Below are 26,011 nucleotides of genomic sequence, written 5' to 3' on the forward strand. Positions count from 1 at the left end.
CACACACACACACACACACACACACACACACACACACACCCCATAATGACATGTTACTATATACCTACTAAAATGGCTAAAATCTAGCAGCTAGTGTTGGAAGGACTATAGGGGAATCAGAACATTCATCCACTGCCAAAGTGAATTCGATAGAGCAAAACCACTGTGGAAAACAGTTGGGAAGTTTCTTAAAAAGTAAACACATTCCGAAACTAAAGATCCTAAAAACAGTGGGTGTTTTTGTTAATGTTTTTTTATTGTGAAAATACAGTACAGAGGGGTTACAATTACATGGGCAAGGTAATGAGTACATTTCTTATCAAGCATTGTTGCCTCCTCCCTTTGTTTTTCCCTTCCCATCCCTGCCCTCCCATCTCCACGACTACACTCCCCCCACCAAGTTGTACTAAAAATAGTTTTTACAAAAGTAAACACATCTATGATATGATCAGCCATTCTACTCCTAAGTATTTATCCAGGAGAAACTGAAGCATAAATCTGTATATATTCTTGTACATGAGTGTTCATAGCAACTTTATTTGTACTTGTAAGCTATTAAAAAAACATTTCAAATAATCCTTAACAGCTGAATGAATAAACTGTGGTATATCTATAAAGTAGAATACTACTCACCAAGAAAAACCAAGTAATACATGGCAAACTTTAATGATGCTAAGATCTATTTATTTACCCAGCCACATAAATGAATCTCCTAATTGTGCTGAGCAAAATAAGCCAGACAGGGAAAGTCTCTATTATTTTATGCTATTTATATAAAACTATGGAAAACCTAAACTGCTATCTAATGACAAAAGACAGATGAATTCTGAGTGGGAGAAACAGAAGGAAGGGACCAAAGGAACATGAGACTATGCGCAAGATGCTTTTTACCTGGATTATACTTTCACAGGTGTACACGTATACCTCAAAGTATACACCTTATATGATTTATTGTTTGTCAGTTGTATCAAACCGAGCTTTTAAAACCTCATTAACTATACAAATAAATCTACTTTTAAACACCCCTGTTGATCTCTCTCCTTATTCAAGTACCTTATTCAAGTCCTGTCCCTTAGAGTAACTCCTGATTTATGTTGGCATTGGTTCTCTGAATGTTATTATTTTTTAAGATTGTTTTATATATTCTAGACAAAGTTTGTTTTCACATTTCCACAAGCATTTTCATGTAAATTTTAGAATTAGCATGTCAGGTTTTATTTTCAAAGTTGGGTGATTATCATGATTGCGATGATTAAATCTGTATTATTAAATCTCTAAATATAATTAGGGTGAATTGATGTCTTCAATGTATTGAATCTTCTAATCCATAATCATTTTGAACTAGTTATCTAAGTTGCATTTTATATAAGGTTTTGCATTTTAATTTGTCAAATTTATTGACATAAAGTTGATAACATCATCTATGAATTTTTCATGTCTATGGTACCTGCTTTTGATACTCTTGATACCAGTGATTTCTAACTTTTTGTTTTTCTCCGATCAGACTTACTAGATGGGGTTCTTTTTTTTTTTCTTAACGCTGGCTGATTTCCTTTATTGTTTTTCAATTTGGTGACTTCTTTTCTGCCTTTTTTCTTTCTTTGACTCCATTTTGGTAGTCTTCTTTTTCTTTCTTTTTGAGATAGAAGCTTAGTTCACTGCCCTTTGTCTTTCATGGTTTCTGATGAGAAATGGGACATCCTTATTGGTGTTGTCTTGAAGATAATAGCTCTTTTTTGATCTCCTGCTCCTTACTGTGCTTCTTGTTACCCTTGGTTCTCAGTGGTCAAATGGCATTCTGCCTTTGCAGTTTCCTTCGTATTTATCTTGCTTGGGGCTTACTGGCCTTGGATATTGGGTTGATTCCTTCCATCAGTTTTACAAAATTTTAGGAAATACCTTTTAAAACATTTCTTCTCCTGTCTTCTTCTGTCTTTTTCTCCTGAAAATCCAGTTACGCATCCTTTAGTCCTGTTCAGACTATCCCACACTCCTCTCATGAGCTGTTTTTTTGTTTTGTTGTTACTTAATCCTTTTGACTCTCTAGGCTTAAAAAAAACAACAACAACAATCATTGTTGACCTGTCACTGAATTTATTGATGCCTTTTCCCCCCCTGTAATCAGTCAACTTTTATTCAAGTCCATTTAAAACTCTATTTCAACAGCCAGACATGGCAATGCCTGTAACCCCAGCTTCTCAGAAAGCATAGATCAGAAGGATGAATCACTGGTACCCGGTCCCATTCAAGTTGTCCTAATATATCCTTTAGAGAAAGAGGATTCAAACCAGAGCACCCGAGGCCTTTAGTTCTCTCCTAGCCTCAGCACACTTCAGAGACTTTCCTTGACCCTCATGGCCTTCACATGTTTTAAGATTACAGGCCAGCATTTCAGTACCGTTCCTGAATTGGAGTTTCTCAGATGTCTCCTCGTGAGCTCACTGAGGTTACGGCTCTCGTCAGGAATAGGACAGAAGTGATTATATACTCTTTTCCCTGTGTGCCATCAGATAGAAAATGATAACCTGGGCCATCACTGGCAGTGCTAACACTCTGGTCACCTGAGTATGGTTAATAGCTTTTTCTACTCCAAACTTGCCATATTTTCCTTTAAAGTGAACACATGTTTTGTGAAGGTATACTTTGAAGCTGTATAAATAATTCTGTTATCCTCTTCCTCTCACCTGCTACTGTTTTAGCATGCATTGGTCCATTTTACCTGAATTAATTAGTACTATCATAGTTTCCAAGTGAAAGTTTTCTAAGTCCATCATTTCATCTCCATTTGCTCATTGAAATTCTAGTGGGGGAAAAAAAAAGTTTTCTCTCTTCCTCAATTATTCACTTTATTTAAAGCCAGCAGGGAAAGCCATTCTCTGTTACTCTCATTATTTTCATACTCAAAATGTCCCAGATTTGACCAGTAGGACTTTCTTCAAACTCCCTGTCTTGTCCTTTGATGCACAACATTATTCTTCAAGTGCCAACTTCCCGGAACAAGATGTCCCAGGCTCTTCTTTTCTTGCCCCTCCATGGAATAAGCCATTTCTTTGAAGAATCTCTGTTTCCTTTCATGGTAAATTGTTTTAGACTCTAAGACTAGAGAGTTAAATATGCTCCTGGTCACTTGAGGTTTTCTACTGCTTATCTCTTCTCAGAGAACAGTAATTTTTAAAGTGTTTATGCCTATTCGTGCATGTATATCCTAAAACTATGAACTTCCATCAATACCTCTATGATGGTTGATCTTGATTGTCATCTTGACTGGACGGAGAAAGGCCTAGGAGTGGTTGGTGATACACACTTCTGAGTGGCCAGAGATAATCAGACCCTAAGGGCTCTGATGTAATTAAATGGCTTAATCCATTTACTATAAATACACTATTAAACTGTAAGTAGAGTCCTGGGAGGAGGTAGACCTACAGAAGGTGTCACTTGGCTGGAGAAAGAAAGTCACTGGGGGTTGTGTCCTTCTGGACTGTATCTTCTCCTGCCCACTTCCTATTCTCACTCTGTTCAACTTCCGGTCTGCCAGGAGATGAACTGCTCTGCCAACCCCTTCCCCCTACACACACATCTCATGATGGACTGAAACTATAAACAAAATGTCTCCTCCTTTTAAATTGTCTGTGTCATGTCTGCTGTCACAGTGACCAGTCTGGCCAACACAACCTCCAGTGCCAGTTGAACCCACAGTATTCATGCTTATTATATGTGTAGTTCCCCTTTTCAGAGAGAAGACTAGCCTCCATGACCCACAGTGCAGGTATGTATTGCCCAAAGCTTCCCCGGGTATGCAGAACCATCTCCTGACCCACATCAGGTTCTAGCCCCGTTCAGCCACCTTCTTTATGTGGACACTAATCCTACTTTGCTGCCACACATTGCAGCTACCTACCCGAAATCAGGCGGATCCTCCTCCTACTTCCTTGTGATGGCCTTGACCCCCATTTGGTCACGCTCATGACTTCTACCTTCCTTTTTATTATTATTTTATTTTTTGTCAGTCGTGGGGCTTCAACTCAGGGCCTGGGCACTGTCCCTGAGCTTTTTCACTCAAGACTAGCACTCTACCACTTGGCTCTACTTCCAGTTTTCTGGTGGTTAATTTGAGACAAGAGTTCCATGGATTTTCCTGCCTGCGCTGGCTTTGAACCACAATCCTCAGATCTCAACCTTCTGAGTAGCCAGGATTATATTATAGGCGTGAGCCACCGGTGCCCGGCTTCACCATGATTTCCAAAAGATAAACACAACTAGGTTTTTCTCTCCTTACAATAAAAAGAAGCAAAAGTCATCCTATTCTGTTTTGAGTTGTGATAGTAAGTATATTACCATGAATCAAAGGCAATTTTTGTTTGAGTTAGTATGACCTGCTTGGAAGCATTTTGTGATTTCTGAGGTATAATTCTGCCTCTGTAAGATTTGAGCCACTGCTTGTCACAAAAGGACACTTTTTAGGCTTTAAATATAAATATGTGGATAAAAGTGAGGCCGCCAGGCACCGGCAGGGCTCATGCCTATCATCCTAGCTACTCAGGAGGCTGAGATCTGAGAATCAGGGTTCGAAGCCATCTGGGCAGGAAAGTCTATGAGACTCAGAAAACTACTCAGAAAAAGCCAGAAGTGGTGCTGTGGCTCAAGTGGTAGAGCACTAGCCCTGAACACAGAGAGATCTCATTCAAGACCCACTTTCCAATGCTGTTGCTTCAGACAGCAATACCAACCAGAAGAGGTCTGTCCTGGTCAGCATGGAACTAGCAATCAGATAGCATTTAGGCCAGGGACGCCATTACTGGGCTACGTAGATAGAGCATGGCATGGCCTACTCAGAAGGCCCCTCAAACTCTACTTAAGCCTTTGATTTCTCTTACTAGATGTGGTCAAAATGGGTCAGTCACCGTTCCTATATTGGTCACTGGCCACATCTGTGTGTTGAAGGCAGTGTTCGTGCCAAGAGCCCCTGCCTCATGCAGGATTTTACAGCTGTAGGATGGTGGCATAGGCTACCGGTGACAAATGTGTCTGCGTCTCCTCTCTCACTGTGTACCATAGACTTTTCTTTATTGTTACTATGATAGGAAAGTTTAGATTTGCTTTCAGCATGCAGGTGGGCTCCAGGCAATTTCCATAGATGGTCTGCCCTTCTCCTGCCCGCTTCCCCCCCAGGCAGCACCCCAGTACCTGCACACATCTCTCTCTAGGTTGCGTTGGAAATAGCATGTTCTCTACTTCTCCCATGGTACTTGCTAACAGACAGGCCCTATTTTTTTTTTAAATCATAGTCTGATTTTTTTTGCCTCTGGCAATATGGCAGGTAAATATTTTTCAAGTTTTTTAATGCGCTGATAAGCCCTAAAAAAAAAACAAAACAAGTGAAATCAGGAACTCAGAGAAGAAGTGAGGCAGCTGGGAAACTGAACTCCATCTTGAGGGTTTTGCTAAACTAGAGGACTTTACTTTTGCTTCGGATACCCTCTGTGTGACACAGGGGACCAAGGTTCCTTCAAGGTGGAGTCTTGAAACACTTATTTAGAAATTTCCCTCCCATATACAGGGTTTCATCTCTATATTAAGGGTGAATACGGAAGAAATCTACATATTCCTAAGGAACTGAGAGAAAATATACTCGTCTCAAATAATGACACCAATTAGAGGAAGTCCCTTGATAAATTGTAACCATATGCTGGTCTCCACAAGGAATTTTAGCTCATATACAAACTACCTGAGTAGTTGTTTTTTTTAACTCAAATATAATTTTTTTTAGTTTAACAAAGAATGGGAAGAGCCCTTGAGTACCTGGCACAAACAAGAAGTCTTCATTTTCAAATCACATCTCAAAAAAAAAAAAGAGAGAGAAAATTTTCAGGAAATGCAAGTTTAAATAAAAAATCAAAACAGCATGAAGAGGCATAAAAAAATGTAATCTATTAAAAACAAACATACACAGGATATAAAATATATACTTAATTTGTGGAGGGAAAGGGAAAAAACACTGTTTAAATAGGGTTATAGGTGGACCCATTTCAACAATGAGATGTACAAGACGTTATGTCGAAAAACGAACTTTACAACTTTGGCAGGTGTGGGGGATGGGGGTGGAGAGGGGAAGGGATGGTATGGGAAAACAAAGGAGGAGGCAATAATGCTTGATAAGAAATGTACTCACTATCTTGCCCATGTAATTTTGTATGGTATTTTCACAGTAATAATAATTTTAAAAAAACATATATATATATATATATATATATATATATATATATATGTGCTTAGATTTTTGTATGTGCCTTGCCTAGGGCTTGAACTCAGGGCCCGGGCGCTGTTCCTGAACTGTTGTGCTCAAGGCTAGCAGTTTACCACTTGAGTCACAGCTCCACTTCTGGCTTTTTGCCAAATAGTTGGAGCTAAGAGTCTCTCAGACTTTCCTGCCTGGGATGGCTTTGAACTGTAATTGTCAGATCTCAGCCTCCTGAGTAGCTAGGATTACAACCACAAATATGCTTACTTTTAAAATGAAGAAAATACAATTGAAAGTCAAGAGATTATATAAATTTTCAATTACTGTATCTTTGTATAAGATTGGATAGAAGTTCAAGAAGCAAAAGTTCAAAATTTAAAACTCAGTAGAGCAGGAGTGTAGCAGATAAGCTGAAGAAGTAATCCAGAATCTGGAAGATGAATCTAAGGAAATTACACAAACTGAAGCTAAGAGGTTCACCTATGGTGAAAGCAATAAGAAATATTTAAATAGAACAAGAATTTGTAACATGAGGAAATTGGCGACCTAAAAAAAAAAAAAAAGAAGAGAACACCGTTATATGTTACAGACTGTGATAGACAATTTGCTCCAGGAAAGTTAGAATGAACTTGTGACTTTAAATGAGCATCATTATTCCACAATAATGTGAAATTCCGGAAATTATTTAATCACAGTAAAAAAAAAAGAACCTCGGGGAAGGTAGGGAGGGAGGGGATGGTAGGGAGAAAACAATGGAGGGGGTAACAATGTTCAAGAGGAAGTGTACTCATTACCTTGCTCATGTAACTGTAACCCTCTGTATAGTATTTTTACAATATAAAAATCTTTATAAAAAAAAAAGAAGAAAATAGAAACAAATCTGTGAACACAAAGTTAACTAGACAACATAAATATCTGTTTAAAATGAAAATAAAGGGGCTGGGGGATGTGTTCAGTGGTAAGAGTGTTCCCCTAGCTCCAAGTTTGACCCTAGCACCAAGTGCATACATACAGATAGACAGACAGACAGTTGGGTATAATGGCACATACCTGTAATCCCAGCACTCATAAGACTGAAACAAGAATATAATGAGTTTGAGGCTAACCTGGGATAATGTGGTGAGATCCTGTCTCAAAGTTAAGTAAATCAAATTAGAACAAAATAAAGATTTTCGACAAGCATAACTAAATACATTTAAGTGTAGGAAGGGAAAAGAGAAGAGCTACATCATATTCCAGCCAAAATAAGGAAAGGAGACAAATGAGAAAAACAGATGTAATAATGAAGACTAGTTAATAGGTGAATGCATCCAGTGGGCGCTGTAGGTGGAAATGAATGAAGTACCTGTGTCTTCAAAGATGTGAATAAAACACAACATGGAATCAGAGCAAAGAAACTGAATCCCATGGGAGTACGTGAATACAGTCCATTTATACACAGCCAGAAGCATGGAAAATAAACGTTACGACGTTACACAGAAATGCAAAGGTAAGATAAGACTGCAAAGAAAAGCAGAAGCAGACAAACACAAATTCTGGATAATATTTATCTCTAAGTGGACATTAGGGAGCAGGATTAGAGAGAGACAAGTGGGAAAATGCAAAACACATGTAATTATTCTTTTGTTATAAATGGATGAGTGACTATATAATTGTTCATTGTGTTATGTTACACACCCACAAGTATGTTGTTATTATTTTTTTTGTCGGTCATGGGGCTTGAACTCAGGGCCACGGTGCTGTCCCTCAGCTCTTCAGCTCTAGTGTCTCTACCACTTGAGCCACAGCACTACTTCCAGTTTTCTGGTGGTTTATTGGAGATAAGAGTCTCATGGACTTTCCTGCCCAGGCTGGCTTTGAACTGCAATCCTCAGATCTCAGCCTCCTGAGTAGCTAGGATTACAGGCATGAACCACTGGCACCCGGCTAAATATGTTATTTTTTATCTCATTATTTAATAATAAATATAGTTATTTGAATTTGATATAGTGTGAAAATAGGGTCCCAGGTTTATTTTATTGCTAGCTAATGATCAGCCACTTCAACCTCATTTAACAAGTAATACTCTTTCTCCCATTGGAATGTATCTATGCACCACCCTGGTCATGCATAGAATCTTCTTATACCTTAGGATTTATTTCTGGATCCTTGTTTTCTGTTGTTATGGCCATATCTCTATCACTGATTTGGCTGTTTCTATTCAAGATCATATTGATCTTTATCATGGCAACTTTTTGGTTTGGTGTTTCAATACTGGTAAGGAACATCTCTCTTTTTTTTAGCTTGTTTTTCTTGGTTATCTGAGCACACTGGTTCTTTCAAATGAACTTGTTAAGATCACTCTAAACAATTCCAGAAGGATTACATTAAATTTATAAATTTATGGTGCTGTCTTTCCACTAGAGAATAAGAAATGTCTTTGCATTTGTTCAGATCTTATTTTATGACCTTCAATAAGATTTTATAGTCTCTTTCATATAGGTTCACGGCTTACTTGTCAAATTTATTCATAAATATTTTATGGTTTGTACAGTTATTGTGAGTGGACTGTTCTCCTCCCCTTTTTCATTTCTAATCATTTATTGTGAATGTAGAGAAGAATGATTAATGTTGACACATTTATCATTTGTCCAACTACTTCATCATAATTCTCATGATTTAATTTTTTCACTTAGTGTCTCTTGCTTATGTACATATACAGATACATAATCAGCAGAAAGAGGGAACTGTTAGTTGTCTTTCTTTTCCAAGAGTTAATGACCGTTTTGTCTTCTTGGCTTAGTATATTTCCGACAGAATAATGAAGATGTAACCAAGGTCCCTATCTGGCTCCTGATTTGAATTTGAAAGTCCTTAGTGATTGGCCAGTTTAGATGACATAGTTAAGGAGTTTTCTTCTGCTCCTTTTTAAAGTCTTTACTTGGAAAGATTGCTGGTTTTTTTTTAATTATCTTTGAGTAGTTGTAAAAAGGGGTTCCAATTCCATGTGTAAGACTACTGTAATTTAAGACTCTTCTTTTCTACTTTTGATCTGGATTTTGAGATAGAACTTCTACTTGAACTTGGGAGCCACTAATTTGGGTCTCAGTAATGACCATTCGTTATATTTCTGTTTTTACTCAAAAAAAAAAAAAAAATCCACCATTGAGAGCTGAACTAGATTCTCTCGGCGTTTTGACATCTTATTGTCACTATATTAAGTCATCCACCTTCTCCCGCAGCTCTTGAGTCTCCTTCCTCTTTCTGAAGGCAAGACTTCATGATAAATGTGGTTATGTTTTTTGTTTTTGTTGTTGTTCCCTGATCATTGGCTTAAGTTCAGATACTGAAGTGCCGTAAGGTAGCAGTGATCTCAAAACAAGGGCTGGCAGGTGATGGTTGATGCTGAAGCCCCCTGCAGAAGTGGGCAGGTTATTACGGGCCTCCATGGAGGAAGCCTCTTCTTCCCTGGTCTCCACAGGCTCCTCTGTTCTCAGGGGAAGAGCAGCCTCAGCTTACGCATTAAGCCGATCAAGCCAACCTCCCTGCAGGAACCTCGGCCCACCTGCGCCCTGAGCCAGAGGACTGGATCTGAGGACAGAAGAAATGAAATTATCTATTCGATATTATTACTGTGCTTCATCTTGCTCTTAGCTCGAACATATTTTTAAGGCTCCCACTGGGAGAAAAGGAAAGATCTTGGAGAGGAGAGATTGACACCGTATTGATTAGAAAATAATCATTTGTATGTGAATGTACTCATATTAGATATTTCAATGGAACTCCTAATTATTTCTCTAAAAGTACAATCCAGGAGGAGAAGTACATTGCGATCTGACACATCTCCGACAAGTGCTGTAATAGACAAGGCAAGGTATTGGACCTGAGCAGCTGCAGGGCCCTGGAAGAGTGTAGCATTCCCTTCTGGGCTCCTGCATCTCCAGGGATAGAGTGACAGGTGACATCACAGAGGCTCCTGCCTAGTGACTCCACAGTAATGCCAGGAATCATCGGAGGCAGCCTGACGTGTCATGACCTTCCATCATGCATTGGTGGGGATGCTGGAAAGATAGCCCGCGTACGAGAGCATCATCGAGACAGTGATGACCCACAGGGATGCGGCAACATCTGGTCTCCTCAGCTCCGAGTCGGAGGGAGCCCCAAGGAGCCAGAGAGAGTGACAAGGGAGCGTGGTACCTGGAGGGAAAATGAGAGGACCTGGTGGCAGCACATAAGACAGATGGAAGCCAGAGAGGCTTTGGGCAAAAGAAAGGAACTTGGGGAGAGGAATATATTTAGAGGAAGCGCTCTAAAACAAAGCCATTTTGTAAAAGAAACACTCCCAAGGGCAAAACGCCTATGTACTCTGCATTTTTTATGCAGCTTTTCTTCCCAACCCTTCAAAAGCCAGTTGAGATAACGTGATAGGGCAAATAGATGGAGAAAGAAAAAGATTTGGGGTAGTGTTATTATAGCCAAAAGACATCCAAGTTAAAACACTGGCTCTGTTATACATCCGACATTCACAGATAGGAGATTTTTTTTTTTAAAAACCCCAAGGGATTTCTGTACAGATTTCTAGTGTCACCAGCAAGGATACTAAGGCTGATATGTGACAGAGACTCGCCCAGCAGATCTCTAGGCTCTAATCTCCCACCCTCCCTCGCCGGTGCTTTTTGCAATCGGCTCTCAATCTGCCACTGTGTCTATGTCTGTTCTTTCAAAGCCGTGCATTTCTGGGCCAGGCTTGGTGGTAGAGGTAGGAGAAACAAGATCAGAGACCAGCCCTGGTGGAAAAAAAAAAAAATCCACAAGACCCAATCAAAATATATGGCTCAAATGATAGAATGCCACTCTAACAGGTGGGAAGCCATAAGTTCCACCCCCAAAAGTTTGCTCCTGATTCCTTGGATCTCTCTAAACAGCCTTTATCAGATTCTTTCCCTCACTTGGCCTTGTGCTCTGTGCCAGGCCCTGTGCCAAGCAAGAAGTCCAGCCTGTTCTTGGCCCTAAGATTACGGAGGCCTGGTGACAAGCACTGGAGCTCTAAGTAGGTGTAGAGTTCAATGGCTACCTACCCCTAAGATCTGTTCTTCTGGTTGAGAAGCCAAAGAGCAAGGATATCTCCCCCCCCCCCCCCCCCGCCGCCATATTACTTTATGAAGAGGGTGCTCAGTGTGGCAGGAAGGAGCCCAGGTTAGGTCCTGGGAGCTCCTTTGCTGGAATGAAATAGACTGATGAGGCCTGGGTTGGCAGGGCGGGGGGGGGGGGGGGGGAAGGGGGGAACTTCCCTGTCCTCCAACACCACAGAGAAAGAGGTGGCTGGTAGAAACCACATGAAGGGTTCAAAAGGGAGGAAAGCATTTGGACTGACTGTGGGAAGGGACCCTGACACACGCATGTGATGTCAAGGCTGGAAGCGGAGCTCTAGGTTCTCCCTGGCAAGACCAGAGTCCTGGCAACTGCCAGACAAGGCCCTTAGGTGCCAATTAGAACCGGCAGAGCCTGTGCTGTGCTGAGATTGGTCAGTGCTAGTCACTTTGTCCTGCATGCTGGTGATCTCACTACCCCACCTTGGCAAGCTGGACAGTGGATGGATCTCCAGGGTAGGAAAAACCACTGGGGTGGCCATTTCCTCAGGCAAGTGGGAAGTCTTGATATTTTCAGTCTGTCTCCAGCAACCAATCAGTACTTTCAATCCAAATATGTCCACCTTTGGGTGGGAAAGTGGCTCAGTGGTAGAGTGCCTGCCTAGTGTGCATGAAGCTCTGGGTTCGATTCCTCAGTACCACATACACAGAAAAAGCTGGAAGTGATGCTGTGGCTCAAGTGGTAGAGTGCTAGCCTCGAGCAAAAGAAGCTCAGAGACAGTGCCCAGGCTCTGAGTTTAAGCCCCAGGACTGGCAAAAAAAAAAAAAAAGATAAAACAATCATGTCTACCTCTCCGTTAAGGCTGGTCTTCTGAAGACAGTGGCCACATCACACGGGCCTCAGTTCCCCGGTATTCAGTGTCATAGTCATACAGAAGGGCAAGATTGGGAAGTCGCTGCACACCAAGCCCTTTCCATGACTGATCTCATTCACTCCTGAGCACCATCTGTGGGGTGGGCCAGCATGAGCTTCCTCTTCCACTAAGAGGGAAAAGAAGGCTTGGCACCTGTTCACCAAGATCCGTGGAGCCCTGGCCCGGGCAGATGGATAGGTTGGCCTGGGTGTTTCTGGAGAGTTGAGCACTCAGGCTGTGTAAAGAGGTCACCCTGGCACTCCTCGGCAGTTGGCACCCAGGCCTCTAGCGCCTGCTCCACCATGGATGACACTGAGGCAGCACCCAGGACATCGGGAGGGCGTGGCAGCTGCCCCTGGTCAGCACCCGGGGAGCACTGCTCTCGCTCCCACCAGCCGCCTGGTTGTGGGGTTCCACCTCCAGGTCCTTTGTGCGGGTGCTGGCAGCCCTCGGGAGAAGACCTGGGCTGTCCCTCCAGCAGCAGCTCCGGGAGCCTGGACAGGGGAAAAGTGGGGTCATCGTCACCCCCCCAGCCCCCCCCCCGCCGCCAACTGGAGGTACAATCTAGACACAGAAAAGTGGCCCTGGGCAAAACGTGCCAGCAGGCAGTTGGCTCCCCAAAGCAGAAAAGCTAATGGATTTCCCCTCGTCTTGATCCGTTTTCTGCTGCTACCCCATTGTCCCACAGACCAAGTGTGTTTATTTAGCTCACGGTTGGAGGCCAGGAAGTCCCAGAGCGTGGCGTCAGAGCTTGGCATGACGTGGCAGCAAAGCCAGTGGGCAGGAGAGGCAGTCAGCCCACCTCTCCCATCGACCAGGGTCCCCTAATTCACTTGTGATCACAACATTCATCCATTCATCACCTAGCCACCTCTTAGAAACGCTGCCTCTTAGTACTATTACAATGATGATAGAGTTTCTACCTGAGTCTTGGGGGGGGGGGGTGCGATAGGGAGGGAAAACATTCCCACTATAGGCATCCTCAGGTCATTTGGAGCATGATCTCTTGAGAGAGAAGCACTCATAGGTTGACCTTATTCCAAGGAACTGAGCCGGTGTGGAAGTCAAATAGCTCCACTTCCTATGGGAGTGTGAAGGGTGATGAGAAAGCAGGCCGCAGACTTCCTGCTGCTAGTGAATAGAGACCCCAGGTTCTCTCTCTAGGTCCTTTGTCAGGATTCATCCTCCTCCAACACCCTCTGCTGGGGCCCAGGCTTTGCCTTTCGCATAGGTACACCACACCCGGGCCAAAACGGCCAGAGCTCATGGCTGCCAAAGCCAGTGACGTGCCTACATCCCCCCACTCCTAGTCTGAATCACAGCCCGAGCCTTTCATACCAACTGGCACAAATGGACTTGTTGCGCCCGCCGCCATCCCTTTAATGGAACAATTCCCACTCCTACCCATGTTCCGTAAATTTAATTAGTGTTGCAAAGCAGCTTATTTGGCAAGATGATCAGTTTTTAACCTGGGTAAACGACTTCCTTTATGACTATAAATTAAGCACGTTCTATCTTTTTCATGCATCACGGTTGTCTTCATAAATACTGTAGGCAGTTGCCTGGTGGTCTCACATGGTTACTTTTCCCATTACCGTTTTATCGTCATCCTGATAGGAGTGGGGAATTCATTCTGCCTTAATGACAAGAAGGAAGTGGCAACGAGGGGCTGGTTTAATGAGGAAACCGCCTCGTGGTCAGCAACTCCGGGGCCGGCAGCAGACCAACACTCCTCTCATGCCTGCCCCGGCCTGGTCCTCTTAACTTTCCACAGGGCCCTAACTGTCAATAGCCTGTGCAAAGGGCAAGAATACCCAGGGCTGTAAAGCTACTTTTGTCTTAATTGCAAATAATTAGGAATTAAACATTTGCCAGCGGCCAATTTCCACGACAGAGGCGACCTGAATGGTCTTGAAGTCTTCAGTGGCCACAGGTGGGCACAAATGTTTTCTTAGCCTTGACCGACAGGAATGCCATGGGCAGGGAGAGGGGAATATCACCTGCAAGCTAATCAACGTGGGCATTGGATGTACCCCGCGCAGCACCAGTCCTCAGAGGTGTTCCCTTACACTCTGGACACAAAGGAGTTACTAGTAGGGGAACTCTGCTGCCTATACTGTGCCTGCCTGGCTAGCTGGTAATTCTAAGCGGCCCCCACCCCTCTCCCCAGGCCAGTCCCGAACTGGCCCTAAATAGCAGCACTAAGTCGTCATCAAGGTCAGCTCTTAAAACCATGGTGGTGCTTAAAACCTGAGTGCCTTAGAACCACATGAGACCCCAGGCTTAGCATCTATGAGACCTCCCTGAGACCAGAGTTCAGGGCAGATACCCTCAAAGAGGAAATCCACCCCTGGGTCAAGTTGAAGCTGAATTGCCAGAGGGAGAAAGCCGATGGGGTCGATAGGGAGGGATCAACATAGCTAAAGCAAAAACTGCATGGCAGAGGCTGAAAGGCCAGAGGCCCAAAGACATAGGCTGTTGTGGTGAGCCCATTAGAGGATTCCCATCCTCCTTGGACAAGGAAGTTTATAAAATGACCCAGTGGCAACACTTCGTGTCCCCACCTTGTTGTGGGAAAGAAACGAAGGCTGTTATTTTTAGAGCCACGTTAGTTTCTGCTCATAGCCACCAGATCTTTCTAGAATAACCCATTTTTCAAGGAGAACCATGCTAATCAAAGGTACTCTGAAGTAAAATCAAGCAGCAGAAGCTGCCCAGTGGGTGCCCCAACCCAAAGCCTCCCAGGCCCAGACGGTGCCTTCCTCTCCCTTCCCTTTCCACCTACCCCTGGGCAGCCTCCACAGGGAGCCTCCACGCTGACACCCAGACAGTTAGCAGAGTGGATAAAGAGACTGGCACAGCCTACTCAGGATCTGCACCCTTACACTACACAGAGCTGTGCCGACCTTCTGAGTTTATTATGATTCAAGAAAAAGTCAATATTTCCTAGCTTGCCAAGGCCTGGGGAATTTAAATGAGTTATTGGAGCAAGCAGTTAATCTGCCGATAACTGATATTTTTTTTCCCCTTTCAAATCTATAATGATGAAAAACAGACTTAACAAAAAACACAAGACAAGGAGTCTTATTCTTTCCCCCCACCCCCAAAACCCCCTCCCTCCCACCTCTACTTTAGATGTTTTCATCCCAAGCAACAGGAGCTGGGCCTAAAGGATGGGGGGGGGGGGGGGGGAGACTTGGCCCTAGGGTCTTTTCTGTCTTGCTGAATATGTGGAAGGTGATTGATTTACACTTCAAGCAAAGACTTCGGTGGCCCTGATGTTTACATTCATGTTTTAATCATCTGTATGTTGATAGAACTCTTCTGTAATTCTCAACTTTCCCTCTGTTTTCATTCATGGTGCGTGGCGATCCTGGGCTTCCCTGGGCTCCCACCATGGAGTGTGGTATTGGGTACAGATGCCTTCCAGCCAGCCCCTCTCTCCTCTGGGGTGTCAGCTCTGGGCTCTGTCCCAAGAGTCTTGGGGGAGGGGTCATGTACAGGGCAACACCCCCAAACAGTGTGGCAGCTGCCTCTCTCAACATCTCAGCCTTCTTGTCCACAGCTATAGCAGTGTACTGGAAAAGATAGGGGAAACAGGGAAGGGAAGGCTACTGGTGTCTCCGCCTCTCTCTCGAGTGACATGGCCAACTATGGTCTCCCCAAGGAGAAAAGGTCAACCTCGGGCCTCCCTACGCAGGCTTTCCCCACCTAACCTGCACTTGAGACTCTGGAGGGGCTTTCCACACCCACAGCATCAACCCCCAGTCCCCTCAGACCACACCCTGCTTCCTAGCCCTGTTCTACACCAAGCTCTCCCTCCCTCCCCTCCCATCTCCTTGAGACCTGCAGATTCGTCTCAGAGAGAGCCCTTCCACTCTCTGCCTACAGCAAAATGGACCCTTCCCTCCTTTACCCTGCTCATTTCATTCATGACGCCAAAAGGTAGCTCCCTGTCCTCGGTTCCCAGAGCTCTTTGCCCGGCCTAATCTCATGGCCCTTGTCCCATTCTGTCCCTAATGAGAGTTACACCTGCATGTTTGGCATCCATCACCTTACTGAATCCCCAAGTCAGAACAAGACAGAGTCATGGCTTGTTCAGCCTCGGGATTCTCCTGGCCCGAAGTCATTCCAAGCCAAAGGAAAAGCAAGAATGAGGAAGGGAGGGGAGGGTTGATAATGAGCAACTCTAAGAGCCATCCACTTCAATGCGCTTCTCATCCAGGCAGTGTCTGGGGGGGTGGGGGGAGGACGGGGGGGAGCAATGGTAACATGCTCTCTGACCTCTGCCACAAGGCACCACATAAGGAGTACTGGATGCTAGATATTTTTTTATCGATCAACTAGAAGAAGGTAGAATAAGCTAAGAAATAATTGGCTTTTCTTTTGTATCCTGCCTATGGATCCCAGGATGGGCAGGTACTGTGGTCAGGGATGCTCAGAGTGACTGAGCCATTAGGGCCCTGAGCTGTGGACAGCCAGATGTCCTCCTCAGTACCAAGAGTGCCTCTGGAAGAGGCTGAGAACTCTGTCAAACACTCTGAACCCCCACACTCCAGCCCAGGTGGGCCTTGGGCTCACAGAAAGATGGCACCTCTCCTGGCTCAGGATCTGAAAGAGCCACGTAGGAAGCTCCTCCTGCAGCTGACCCCCCATGTTTTCTGTGTGTCTCCAGGGCTTTCCACCCACCAGCTGCCAGGCTCCTGCGGGAAGACACTCTGCAGCCGTGGGAGTCGGTGCGTGCTCAGCCCGAAGACGGGGCAGCCCGAGTGCCGCTGCCAGGAGGTGTGCAGACCCCGCTACATGCCGGTGTGTGGCTCAGACGGGAGACTGTACGAGAACCACTGTGAGCTCCACCGCGCCGCCTGCCTGCTGGGCAAGAGGCTGGTCACCGTCCACAGCAAGGACTGCTTCCTCCGAGGTAGGGAGATGGCTCCTTGAGCTATCGGGGTTTTCTTTTTGGGGGGGGGGTGGGTCTTGTGATGAATGTTCTAGTGTCCTTCCAGCCAATGAGCTGGGTGCTGGGTGTCGGCAACAATGGCATTCCTGTCTGCATCTCACGTCTATAAACTGTCTGTATCTCACGCTCTTGGAGCAGCCCTCCTAGAGAGCAGATAACAAGGCGCTATGCATGACCCGACCTAGAGGCCATGTCCACCCAGCGTGGAGCAGGAAGCCATACTGGGCAGACACCAGCATGGTGGTCTCCAGTGTGGCGGGACTCAAGCTCTGTCCTGGAGAGGTTGAGGATGGGAAAGACTTCCACACCCTTGCCCACTCAGAACGGCCCTGAGCATGACCAGGCACGGCTAGCAGACCAGGGCTCCATTCTGTTCACTCATATCGTCTTAGCACCTAACCTCGGTGCGGGGGGCTAGGAAAGTGCTCAGTAATAAGCCACAGCTGCACACCCATGTAAGGTAGAACGCCTGGTCCCACGTTGGCACGACCCCAGTCAATAATGCAAGCCACCGGAACCCATAGAAATATTCTTCATCCCAAAGTAGCCATGCCCGAGTATTATCAGGACGCAAATGGCGGAGAAGGTGGAAGCAGAATGTGGGCAGATGGGTGCAGCCTCACCCGCCCAGGCTGCAACGGGGGTCTCTGGAGATGGGAGAGCTGCCCTGGGGCTGTATCAGGTCATAAACCTGCTTGAGTTGGACCAGGAAAGGAAGGAGAAGGCTTCAAAGAGCGGCCTGTCCGCAGAGCTTGAGCTGTGAGGGGCTCTGAGTGTGTATGTGACACAAGACACACAGGTGTGCCAAGTAGTTCAGCAGAGGTTTCGTTAGTCTCCACTGCCTCTACGCAGGATCACCTGCACCCCTATAGTGTGCCAGGCTCTTCCCTCCTTCCCTCCCTCCTTCCCTCCCTCCCTCCCTCCCTCCCTCCCTCCCTCTGTGGCCTTGGAAGCACTGGCTCCGCAAATGCACATTTAGCCTGTGACGGGAATTGTCCCGGACACTTTCATGGCTGTGCTCATGATGCTAATGCCGAGGTGCTTCAGAATCATGAGACGCATTATGCAAATGAGGCCACAATGAGCCGAGGACAAATGTTCCCCAGTCTGCAAGCGCTGCCCAGATGCTCTGCCTGCCAATTCCCCAGCAACCGTGCGCACTAAAACACTTGACCAGTTGCTCCAGCTTTATTGGCCGTGTTGAATTTTATAGACTGATGTTCCATTCTCTAGTTTCCAATATTCCCTCTCCCTGCGCCCCCCCCTCTACTGCTCCCCCCCCCCCCCAGATTGCCTCTCTCTGAAAGGTTTTTATTTCTGCATCAAGAGTGTTGCCATCAATTCCCTGGCCATCGGTTATTCAAACCGCATTTCTCATTTCACATGAGCAAAAAGAACCACCTTCACAAACCCTGCCGCAGCGAGGGACGATGGGGTGACCAGGGTGCCAGAGGGTGGGGGCCGGGCCTCAAGCCGATTAAGGTACAGCTCTGCTTCCTTGCTGATTGAATTTACCCACAGAATCCTTCTGACGTGCCACAGGGACTAGACTCTGTGAATCTGCCCTCCTCAAGACCACCCCCCCCCCCCAGAAGGGACCAAGTGCCTGTGGGTCTCCCGAAAACACTGGGTTGCATCCAAGCTGTGGACACTTCCTAGCCACTCACGCACTTCCCTGGGCCTAGCCTTTGCCTATAAAATGGGCCTGCTATCTTTCTCTGTGTCCCTACCTCCTCTGGCTATGGAAAGAAATGAAGGAAATAGTCCGAGACCACACAGCATAGCACCTGGCCCATGGCAAGTGTTCAGTGTTAATGATAATTTGCCATCATTGTTTATTCTTATCTAATGTGGCCTGAGGTCTAGAACAGAACAAAGCCCAATCTGTGAAAGGGTCCCGGGACACGGGAACAAGGGCCCTGCCTGGCCAGTTTCAAGGGGCCCAGGCACCTTCATGGTAGCTTGGAGAACAGAGAACGAGGTGCTAGGTGTTCAGGCCCTGGAGCTGGCCTACGTCGAGATGCCTACCTGGAACCAGACTTCCCTACTTCTCACCTGGCCCAGGGGTCCAGGCTGTCTGGAGAACCTCAGTGCCTTGTGCTCAAGGGGGGGCTCCAGTCCCAGTCGGCAGCAGGCCCAGCTTCCCTCTTCTCTACCAGGGAGCAGGAAGACGTGAATGACAAAGGCTCAGTCCAGAACAGGGTATGGGGAGGCTCAGGAACAGAGAAGATGACTTCTTGCGATTTCTATCTCCCGATGAGAGCAGCCTGCTTAGTGTCAGCTTGAGCCCCATGGATGACAATTGGTCATTTGTTCCACAGCAAAGAGTTATTAATACAGGAAATTTGAAAAATACCCTTCCTACCCCCCCTCACCCCCACCCCCATGCAAACACAATTCTCTAAAACCATCCATCCTCCCATTTCCATTCCTCCCAGACTTGACAAAGAGAACTTAGGAGTTCATCCCCTGGGGCTTGGCCTGCCCCATTGGATGGAGTGTGTTTGGGAAGTAAAGGGGCGTTGTACGTGGTGCTAGGCCAGGCCATAACACATTGGAACTCACCCAAATGCCATCAGCCCCACCCCCCCACCCCCGAGCCCCCTGCTGCAAGGCTATTGCTGAGGACTGGCTGGGGACACGTGGCCCTCTCCACCCCACATGAGAGACCAGTCAGAATCCTAAGCCCCATTTATTAGGAAAGAAAAGTAAAATAACCTTCTCGTATCACACTCCAGTTGCTATGGAAATAGGATTCCTTGCGAATGCAGAATGAAATAGAGTATCATTTAGGAATCTTCAGTAGGTGTAAAAGTCAGGCCAAGCCCCGAAAGATGGCCTCCCCTCGTCTGCGGCTTTCATCTCCCATCTCCTAAGATACAAGCCGGGGGTCTCTTGTCTTCAAAGCCAGAGGAACGGAGGGACGTGGCGTCAATACTGTATTTCCTTTCCTTCCTTAAGGCAAAATCAGAGTCATGCTTTTCCTCAGCACCAAACTCCACCAGAAGAGTTTCTAAGATCCGGGGACAGGATTCTCTGCTTAACCTCACGCGGAGTCTGTGTTTTTAGAAGTTATCTCGTTGACAGCGCGTTCCTGCGCGCACGCTGCTCGGCGTTGGCAAGTTATTTCACTGAGTTGGTTTTGAATTGTCTCCCACGCTACCCAAGCAGACAAGCTTGCTTGCCTTTCAGCACTCAGTCCTCATGCCCGGGTGGCGTGCTACCAGCTGACCCAGCGTCATCGTTGGGCAGGTTTCCAAACAAACCGTGAAATTAGGGAAGCACAAAGGCCATTTTAAATAGACCCTATAGATTCTCCTATCTGAACGGCATTTACGGGCGCCCTTGGGAGCAAGTCCCAAAATAAGTGATGTCAGAGGAAGTGATTTCCACTTATGGAGGGGCGGGGAATGTCACATGGTATATATATTCACTAATCTTGTTCTATCTTAAATGTTACTAAATAGGCATGAAAACTCAATGTTTTATTGCAGATTAGCAGAGCAGATAGATCGTGGACCAAAAAACCTTTTCTGGGAGGGTAGGGAGTAAGGGGAGGTATTAACCAGGGCCTCCATCTTGCTAGACATGTCCTCTGCCACTTGAGCTGCACTCCCAACCCCGAAGAACCTTCTTTATTCCTTTCTTCTTTCATGTGTGTGTGTGTGTGTGTGTGTGTGCACGCGCACACACACACACACACACACATACCCCTGGGCTTGCTGTTACTGAAGCTTGAACTCAGGGCCAAGGCACTACCCCTTAGCTTTTACGCTCAAAGCCCATGCATGCTCTGCCAATTGAGCCACCACCCCACTTTAAGCTTTTTGCTGGTTAATTAAAGATAATAGTCTCACAGATCTTCCTACTTGGGGCTGGCTTTGAATTGTGATCCTCAGATCTCAGCCTCCTGAGGAGCTAAGATCACAAGCGTGAACCACCAGTGCCCGGCTCTTGTTTTATTGCTACTCCTATTGTTACCCTGAATCTTGGTGCTTTAAGAGCTTAACTTAAACTAGACTGCACACCTTACTCACCAGATGGGTAGGGTGGGTGGGTCCTGAAGAGTGAGGGAGGGACTTGCTAGGTTGTAAGAGTAGGAATGGCTTTCTAGAGGTATAGGCATGAAATATTCCCAGGGTCAGACAAGAGTCAGTAATTACAATTTGGCTGGCTGGGGGAGGGGAGTAAATAGGGGGGCAGGAAGAAGGATATTATTGGGTTAAAGGGATAGAAGTAGACAGGAAAATCCAGGTGAATTCCTTAATGGCCAGACTGGGTGTCATATATCCAATTATCTCAATTCCAGTATAGGGACCTTAAGGTCTAGAAAGGGCCACAGTGCCTGCCCTGAATTCATGTAACATAGACCCAAGCCTGTGGTCCAGTTTTTTGGCATTGCCACTGGCTCTTCAGAAATACAGCCCAGGCATGGTTGCTCATGCCTTTAATCCCAGCTATTCAACAGCCAGAATTTAGGAGGATTATGGTCCAAGGCCACAGTCGGTCTCCTCGACCAACAAAAATCTGGATGTAGTGGGACAGGACCGCTTCTTTCATGGCTGTCATCCCAGCCACAAAGGAAGTATAAACAAGAGGGCAACTCTCCAGCCTAACTGGGGGGAAAAAGTTACTTGGAAAATAACTAGAGCAATAAAAAGCCCGGGCGCGGGGCTGATTTATAGCATAAATGGTGGAGCACCTGACTAGCAAGCGCAAGGCCTTGAGTTCAAATTCTTGTACTACCACCAGAGTAAATAAATCATAATTATTAATCACAGTCATCATTTTTAAAGTGTCTCCAGCTTTGGGGCTGTTTTAATTCAAGTCTCAGCAAGGCATGTGTCCAGCAAATGCAGTTGTTTCCTCCTTCCAGCCTTCCCCAAGGGACTTTGTGGCAAGAAGGGAAGGCTCCAGAACCATCGCCTGTAGGAAAGACATGCTGGGCCTGCTGGGCCTTGTAGATCAGCAGAAAGAGAGACTCTGAGGCTTTTTCCAGGGCAGGCTATGTCCATCATACCACACTCAAAGGCTTCTGGACGTTAGAAAATCGGCCCACAATCACCCCTCTATGGAAAGCATAGGAAACACTAAAGTACATAGAAGACTACTAGAGGAGTCTAGTGTGGAAGGCAGGACCTGAACCAGCTCTTCTGCAGCCTGGCCTGGCTCCCAGGGCTGGTCCTATCGCCCTTGCTTTCTCTCCAGATTCCTTTCCTGTTCTTCCAGAGACCGTGTGTACATAGGGAGGGAGGAAGGAAGGAAGGGAGGGAGGGAGGGAGGGAGGGAGGGAGGGAGGGTGTGTGTGTGTGTGTGTGTGTGTGTGTGTGTGTGTGTGTGTGTGTGTGTGTGTGTGTGTGTGTGTGTGTGTGTGTGTGTGTGTGTGTGTGTGTGTGTGTGTTGGTGTTGCTGCTGCTGCTGTTGTGGGGCTTGAACTCAGGCTACTTTTCTGCTCAAGGCTAGCACTTTATCACTTTGAGCCACAGCTCCACTTCAAGTTTTGGGGGGTATTTTTGGCGGTTAATTGGAGACAAGAGTCTCATGGACTTTGCTGCCCAGGATGGCTTCAAATCATGGTCCTCGGATCTCAGCCTCCGGATAGCTAGGATCCCAGGCGTGGACCCCTGTGCCCGGCTTTCCTACAGACGCCTTTTCACTACAGCTTCATCAACCCACACACAGGCCCAGAGGCCATCATTGTTTCTCCAGGCCCTGCAAAGAGATTGCAGCTGCTGGCCTGGGCCTTGACTCTGAGTTCCACAGAGGAGGATTTGAAGCTTCCCAGCTTCAGATGTCTACTAAATGCCTAGCACATGCCAAACCTGTTCCCAGGGCCTGAGGATACCCGAATGATCAGGTGCCCAGTCTGACTGGGCCCGTGGTGGTGATAGTCAAGTCTCCAGCATCCCCAACCTCCTAAGTCATCACTTAGCAGCTGCTTTAGCCAGAGAAACCCCTTAGACCTCAAGGACAAATGGGAATGGCCTTTTGTACCACGACTCCGGTTAACATCAGCACAGACCACTGGGGTTTGACCAAACTGAGCTATCTTACAGCTCTGAGCCTCCATCCCAGCCTACCCAGTAGCTCTTGCCCACTCTGTGCCCTCTGCTTCCAAGATCAAGAATTTATGACTTTAAAACAAGCATGTGTATTCTTTGAATATTTCCTCTCTGTTTTCTGCAAGACACGCTCAGCATAGGCGCCCTGTGAGTATGTGCAAGAAACGTTATCAGCTCAGCCGTGTGGTGTGCTTCACAGAACTGCTGCCTTTCCAATGAATTAATTACATCCCAGTAATTAAAAATTGTTAATAAGTTATCGAGCTGAGAAAGCCTCGCGCTGCATTGATTTCACTTATAGAAGCAAGCTCCGGCCTCCAATCCTCCCCACATTGTTTCCTGATGTTTAGCAACCCTTTCCCTTTGTCTCCACCCCCCTCCTCTCTCTAAGCTCCCCAGTCCTGCGGCCTGACATCCTCAGTCTCTCCCCTCTTAAAGGCTAAAGAAGCCAGCTTCAGTCAGCACTGGTGGCTCACGCCTGTAGTCCTAGCTACTCAGGAGGTTGAGCTCTGAGGATCGTGGTTCCCAGCCAGCCCAGGCAGGAGACTCTTATCTCCAATGAATCACAAACAAACAAACAAACCAGAAGTGGAGCTCAGGGACAGTAACCAGGCCCTGAGTTCAAGTCCCATGCTCAACACCAACAAAAGCCATCTTCAGTCCCAGCATTCCTCTCTCCCCTTTCTTTCCCGCCACTGGCATGGAGTTAGTTAACGTCACCTGACCATGTAAAATGCCAGGCAGTCCAGACAACACTTCCCAGGCCTGCACTTCCTGAGGCCCTTCTGCAACCACAGGTGTCACCCAGCCTTCCTTTGATTCCAGGGCCCACTCCTTACCCGCTGCCTCTCTGCAGGCAGGTGGTGCTCCAGCAGCATCTGGCATGTGGGTCCCCCGAGATCTTCCTTGCTCTCCTGTCTTTCATCATCCCTTCTCACCTCTTCTGACCATCACAACCATGCTTCAACCCCCAAACTACCTCATGAGCAACACCTCCACGGGTCCCCTCACATTTGCACCTCCTTTTCTCACCACACTTCTCCAAAGCGTTCTCTTCTTCAACATACTACAAGAGGAGGCTCGCTCAGGCGTGACTTGTGCCATGGTGCTCTCCTGCTTGAAATTCAGCCACAGTATGCCTCCTGAGCCAGGGATTTCTCAGGGCACTGGAATACAGTGGGAACAACACAAACAGGGGTGGCCCCTCACCACAGGGACAATCTTGAGAGTGATCCAGGCAGTAGATAAGAGGTCAGCTCTGTTGGGTGGTAAAGCAGGAATATAGCAGGGAAGGCTGTGAAGGAGAACTCTTAATAAGGCATGTGACATTTTGCAAAGACTTGAAGGAGGTTGAAAAGAGAGGAAGTTAGGCTATTGCTTCCTGGGCAGAAAGAACAGAAGGAGCAAAGACCCGGAGATGATAGTTTATGGCCAAGTCTAGGGATGCCCAAGGAGATCAGGTGGAGTGAAAAGAGAAATTGGGAAAGTCAGCTGGATGATGGGCAAGATTGTCCATGTAGAGCCTCGTCAGCCATTGGAAACCCAAGCTTCTTGCCACTCAGCAATATTGCCCTTCTAATTACCTCCACCATTCCCGCCAAGGAATGCCCTTGAAGAACCCCGTCTTCCCCATGGAGTGGGAAAAGTGGCCTGTCCAGGACCCTGGCCATGCATGTCTAAGATCACCCTTTATTTAAGGAGCAAAGGATACCTCGGTGACGGGCCTCACAGTAACTAAGATGCAGAGAACTTTTGTCCCAGGAGCAGGATCCTTTGTTTAAAAAAGATCAATTGTTGTTATAAAGGTGCTGTACAGAGAGGTTACAGTTAAATAAGCCAGGTAATAAGCACATTTCTTTTTAGACTCTGTCACTCCTTCCCTCACTCCCTCCCAGTTGTTCCCTCCCATCCCCACCTACAAGTTGTCTAGTTCATTTTCAACATAGTTCCTAATGAGTGCCACTGCTACATTGTTCACCCTTTATCCTGCCATTTCTGTACCCTCCCAGTGACAGGTAAACAAACAGAGTAAAAAGAAAAGAAAAACAGCCAAAAAGAAAAAGAAAACTCTCATTTCCAATTCCTGGAGTTCATTTCGATGAATATTATTTTATATGACCAGAGGTACACAGGCCTTCTGCCTTTGTGTGCTTCCCCTAAGAGTACCCTCCTTCACTCTCACTGTGTGCGAATGCCCAGAGACCCGTCGACGTTATTAGGTCCCAGTGTATTTTAGATGGAGCACACATGCGGCATTTTGCTCTCGCAGCTTGGCAGGAATCCATCTTCTGTCATAACTTCTTCCTAAGCTTGCCCAGCCCCCTTCCGTACCGGGGATCCTTACGAGTTGGGACATCTGCTCTGATCTTTCCTTCCCTACCTCATTGGCGGTGTTACACTCGTTTTTTAGATGAATAGACAAACGTAGTAGTTATGTGTTAAATAGAATGTTTGCAGCTTCCTTAAGGAACCCAGGTAACAGAGTAGAGGCCCTCGGGGTAACTCCAGCCAGCAAAGGAGCAAATGGATTTCTAAGGAGGCTCCTGCCCGGGGGGGGGGGGGGGGGGGGGGGGGGGGGGGGGGCCCTGCTGTGCTCTCGGGTGGGAGGGCCAGGGAGCAGGGAAGGAAATGACCTGGAGCCTTCTGTCCCACTAGTGTCCCTTCAGGAGGCTACTCGGGAAGGCCCTGACATGGAGAGCCCAGGGCCATGGCGCAGGCTCCTTGGAGCAGACCTCACGACCCCCATCACTTGGAGTTGAACGCTCAAT

General features: G+C 46.5%; 1 protein-coding gene across 1 annotated transcript in view; it reads left to right on the top strand.

Moving 5' to 3' along the window:
• Nucleotides 1-26,011, top strand: part of Fstl4 (follistatin like 4) — a 313,515-nt gene that overhangs the window by 152,489 nt on the left and 135,015 nt on the right. The window contains 1 exon segment of the mRNA XM_042689005.1: nt 16,897-17,142. Coding sequence (XP_042544939.1) covers nt 16,897-17,142 — 246 coding nt within the window.

The sequence above is a fragment of the Dipodomys spectabilis genome, unplaced genomic scaffold (assembly GCF_019054845.1).
Source record: "Dipodomys spectabilis isolate Male_0828 unplaced genomic scaffold, ASM1905484v1 ptg000119l, whole genome shotgun sequence".
In the NCBI taxonomy this organism is placed as follows: Eukaryota; Metazoa; Chordata; class Mammalia; order Rodentia; family Heteromyidae; genus Dipodomys; species Dipodomys spectabilis.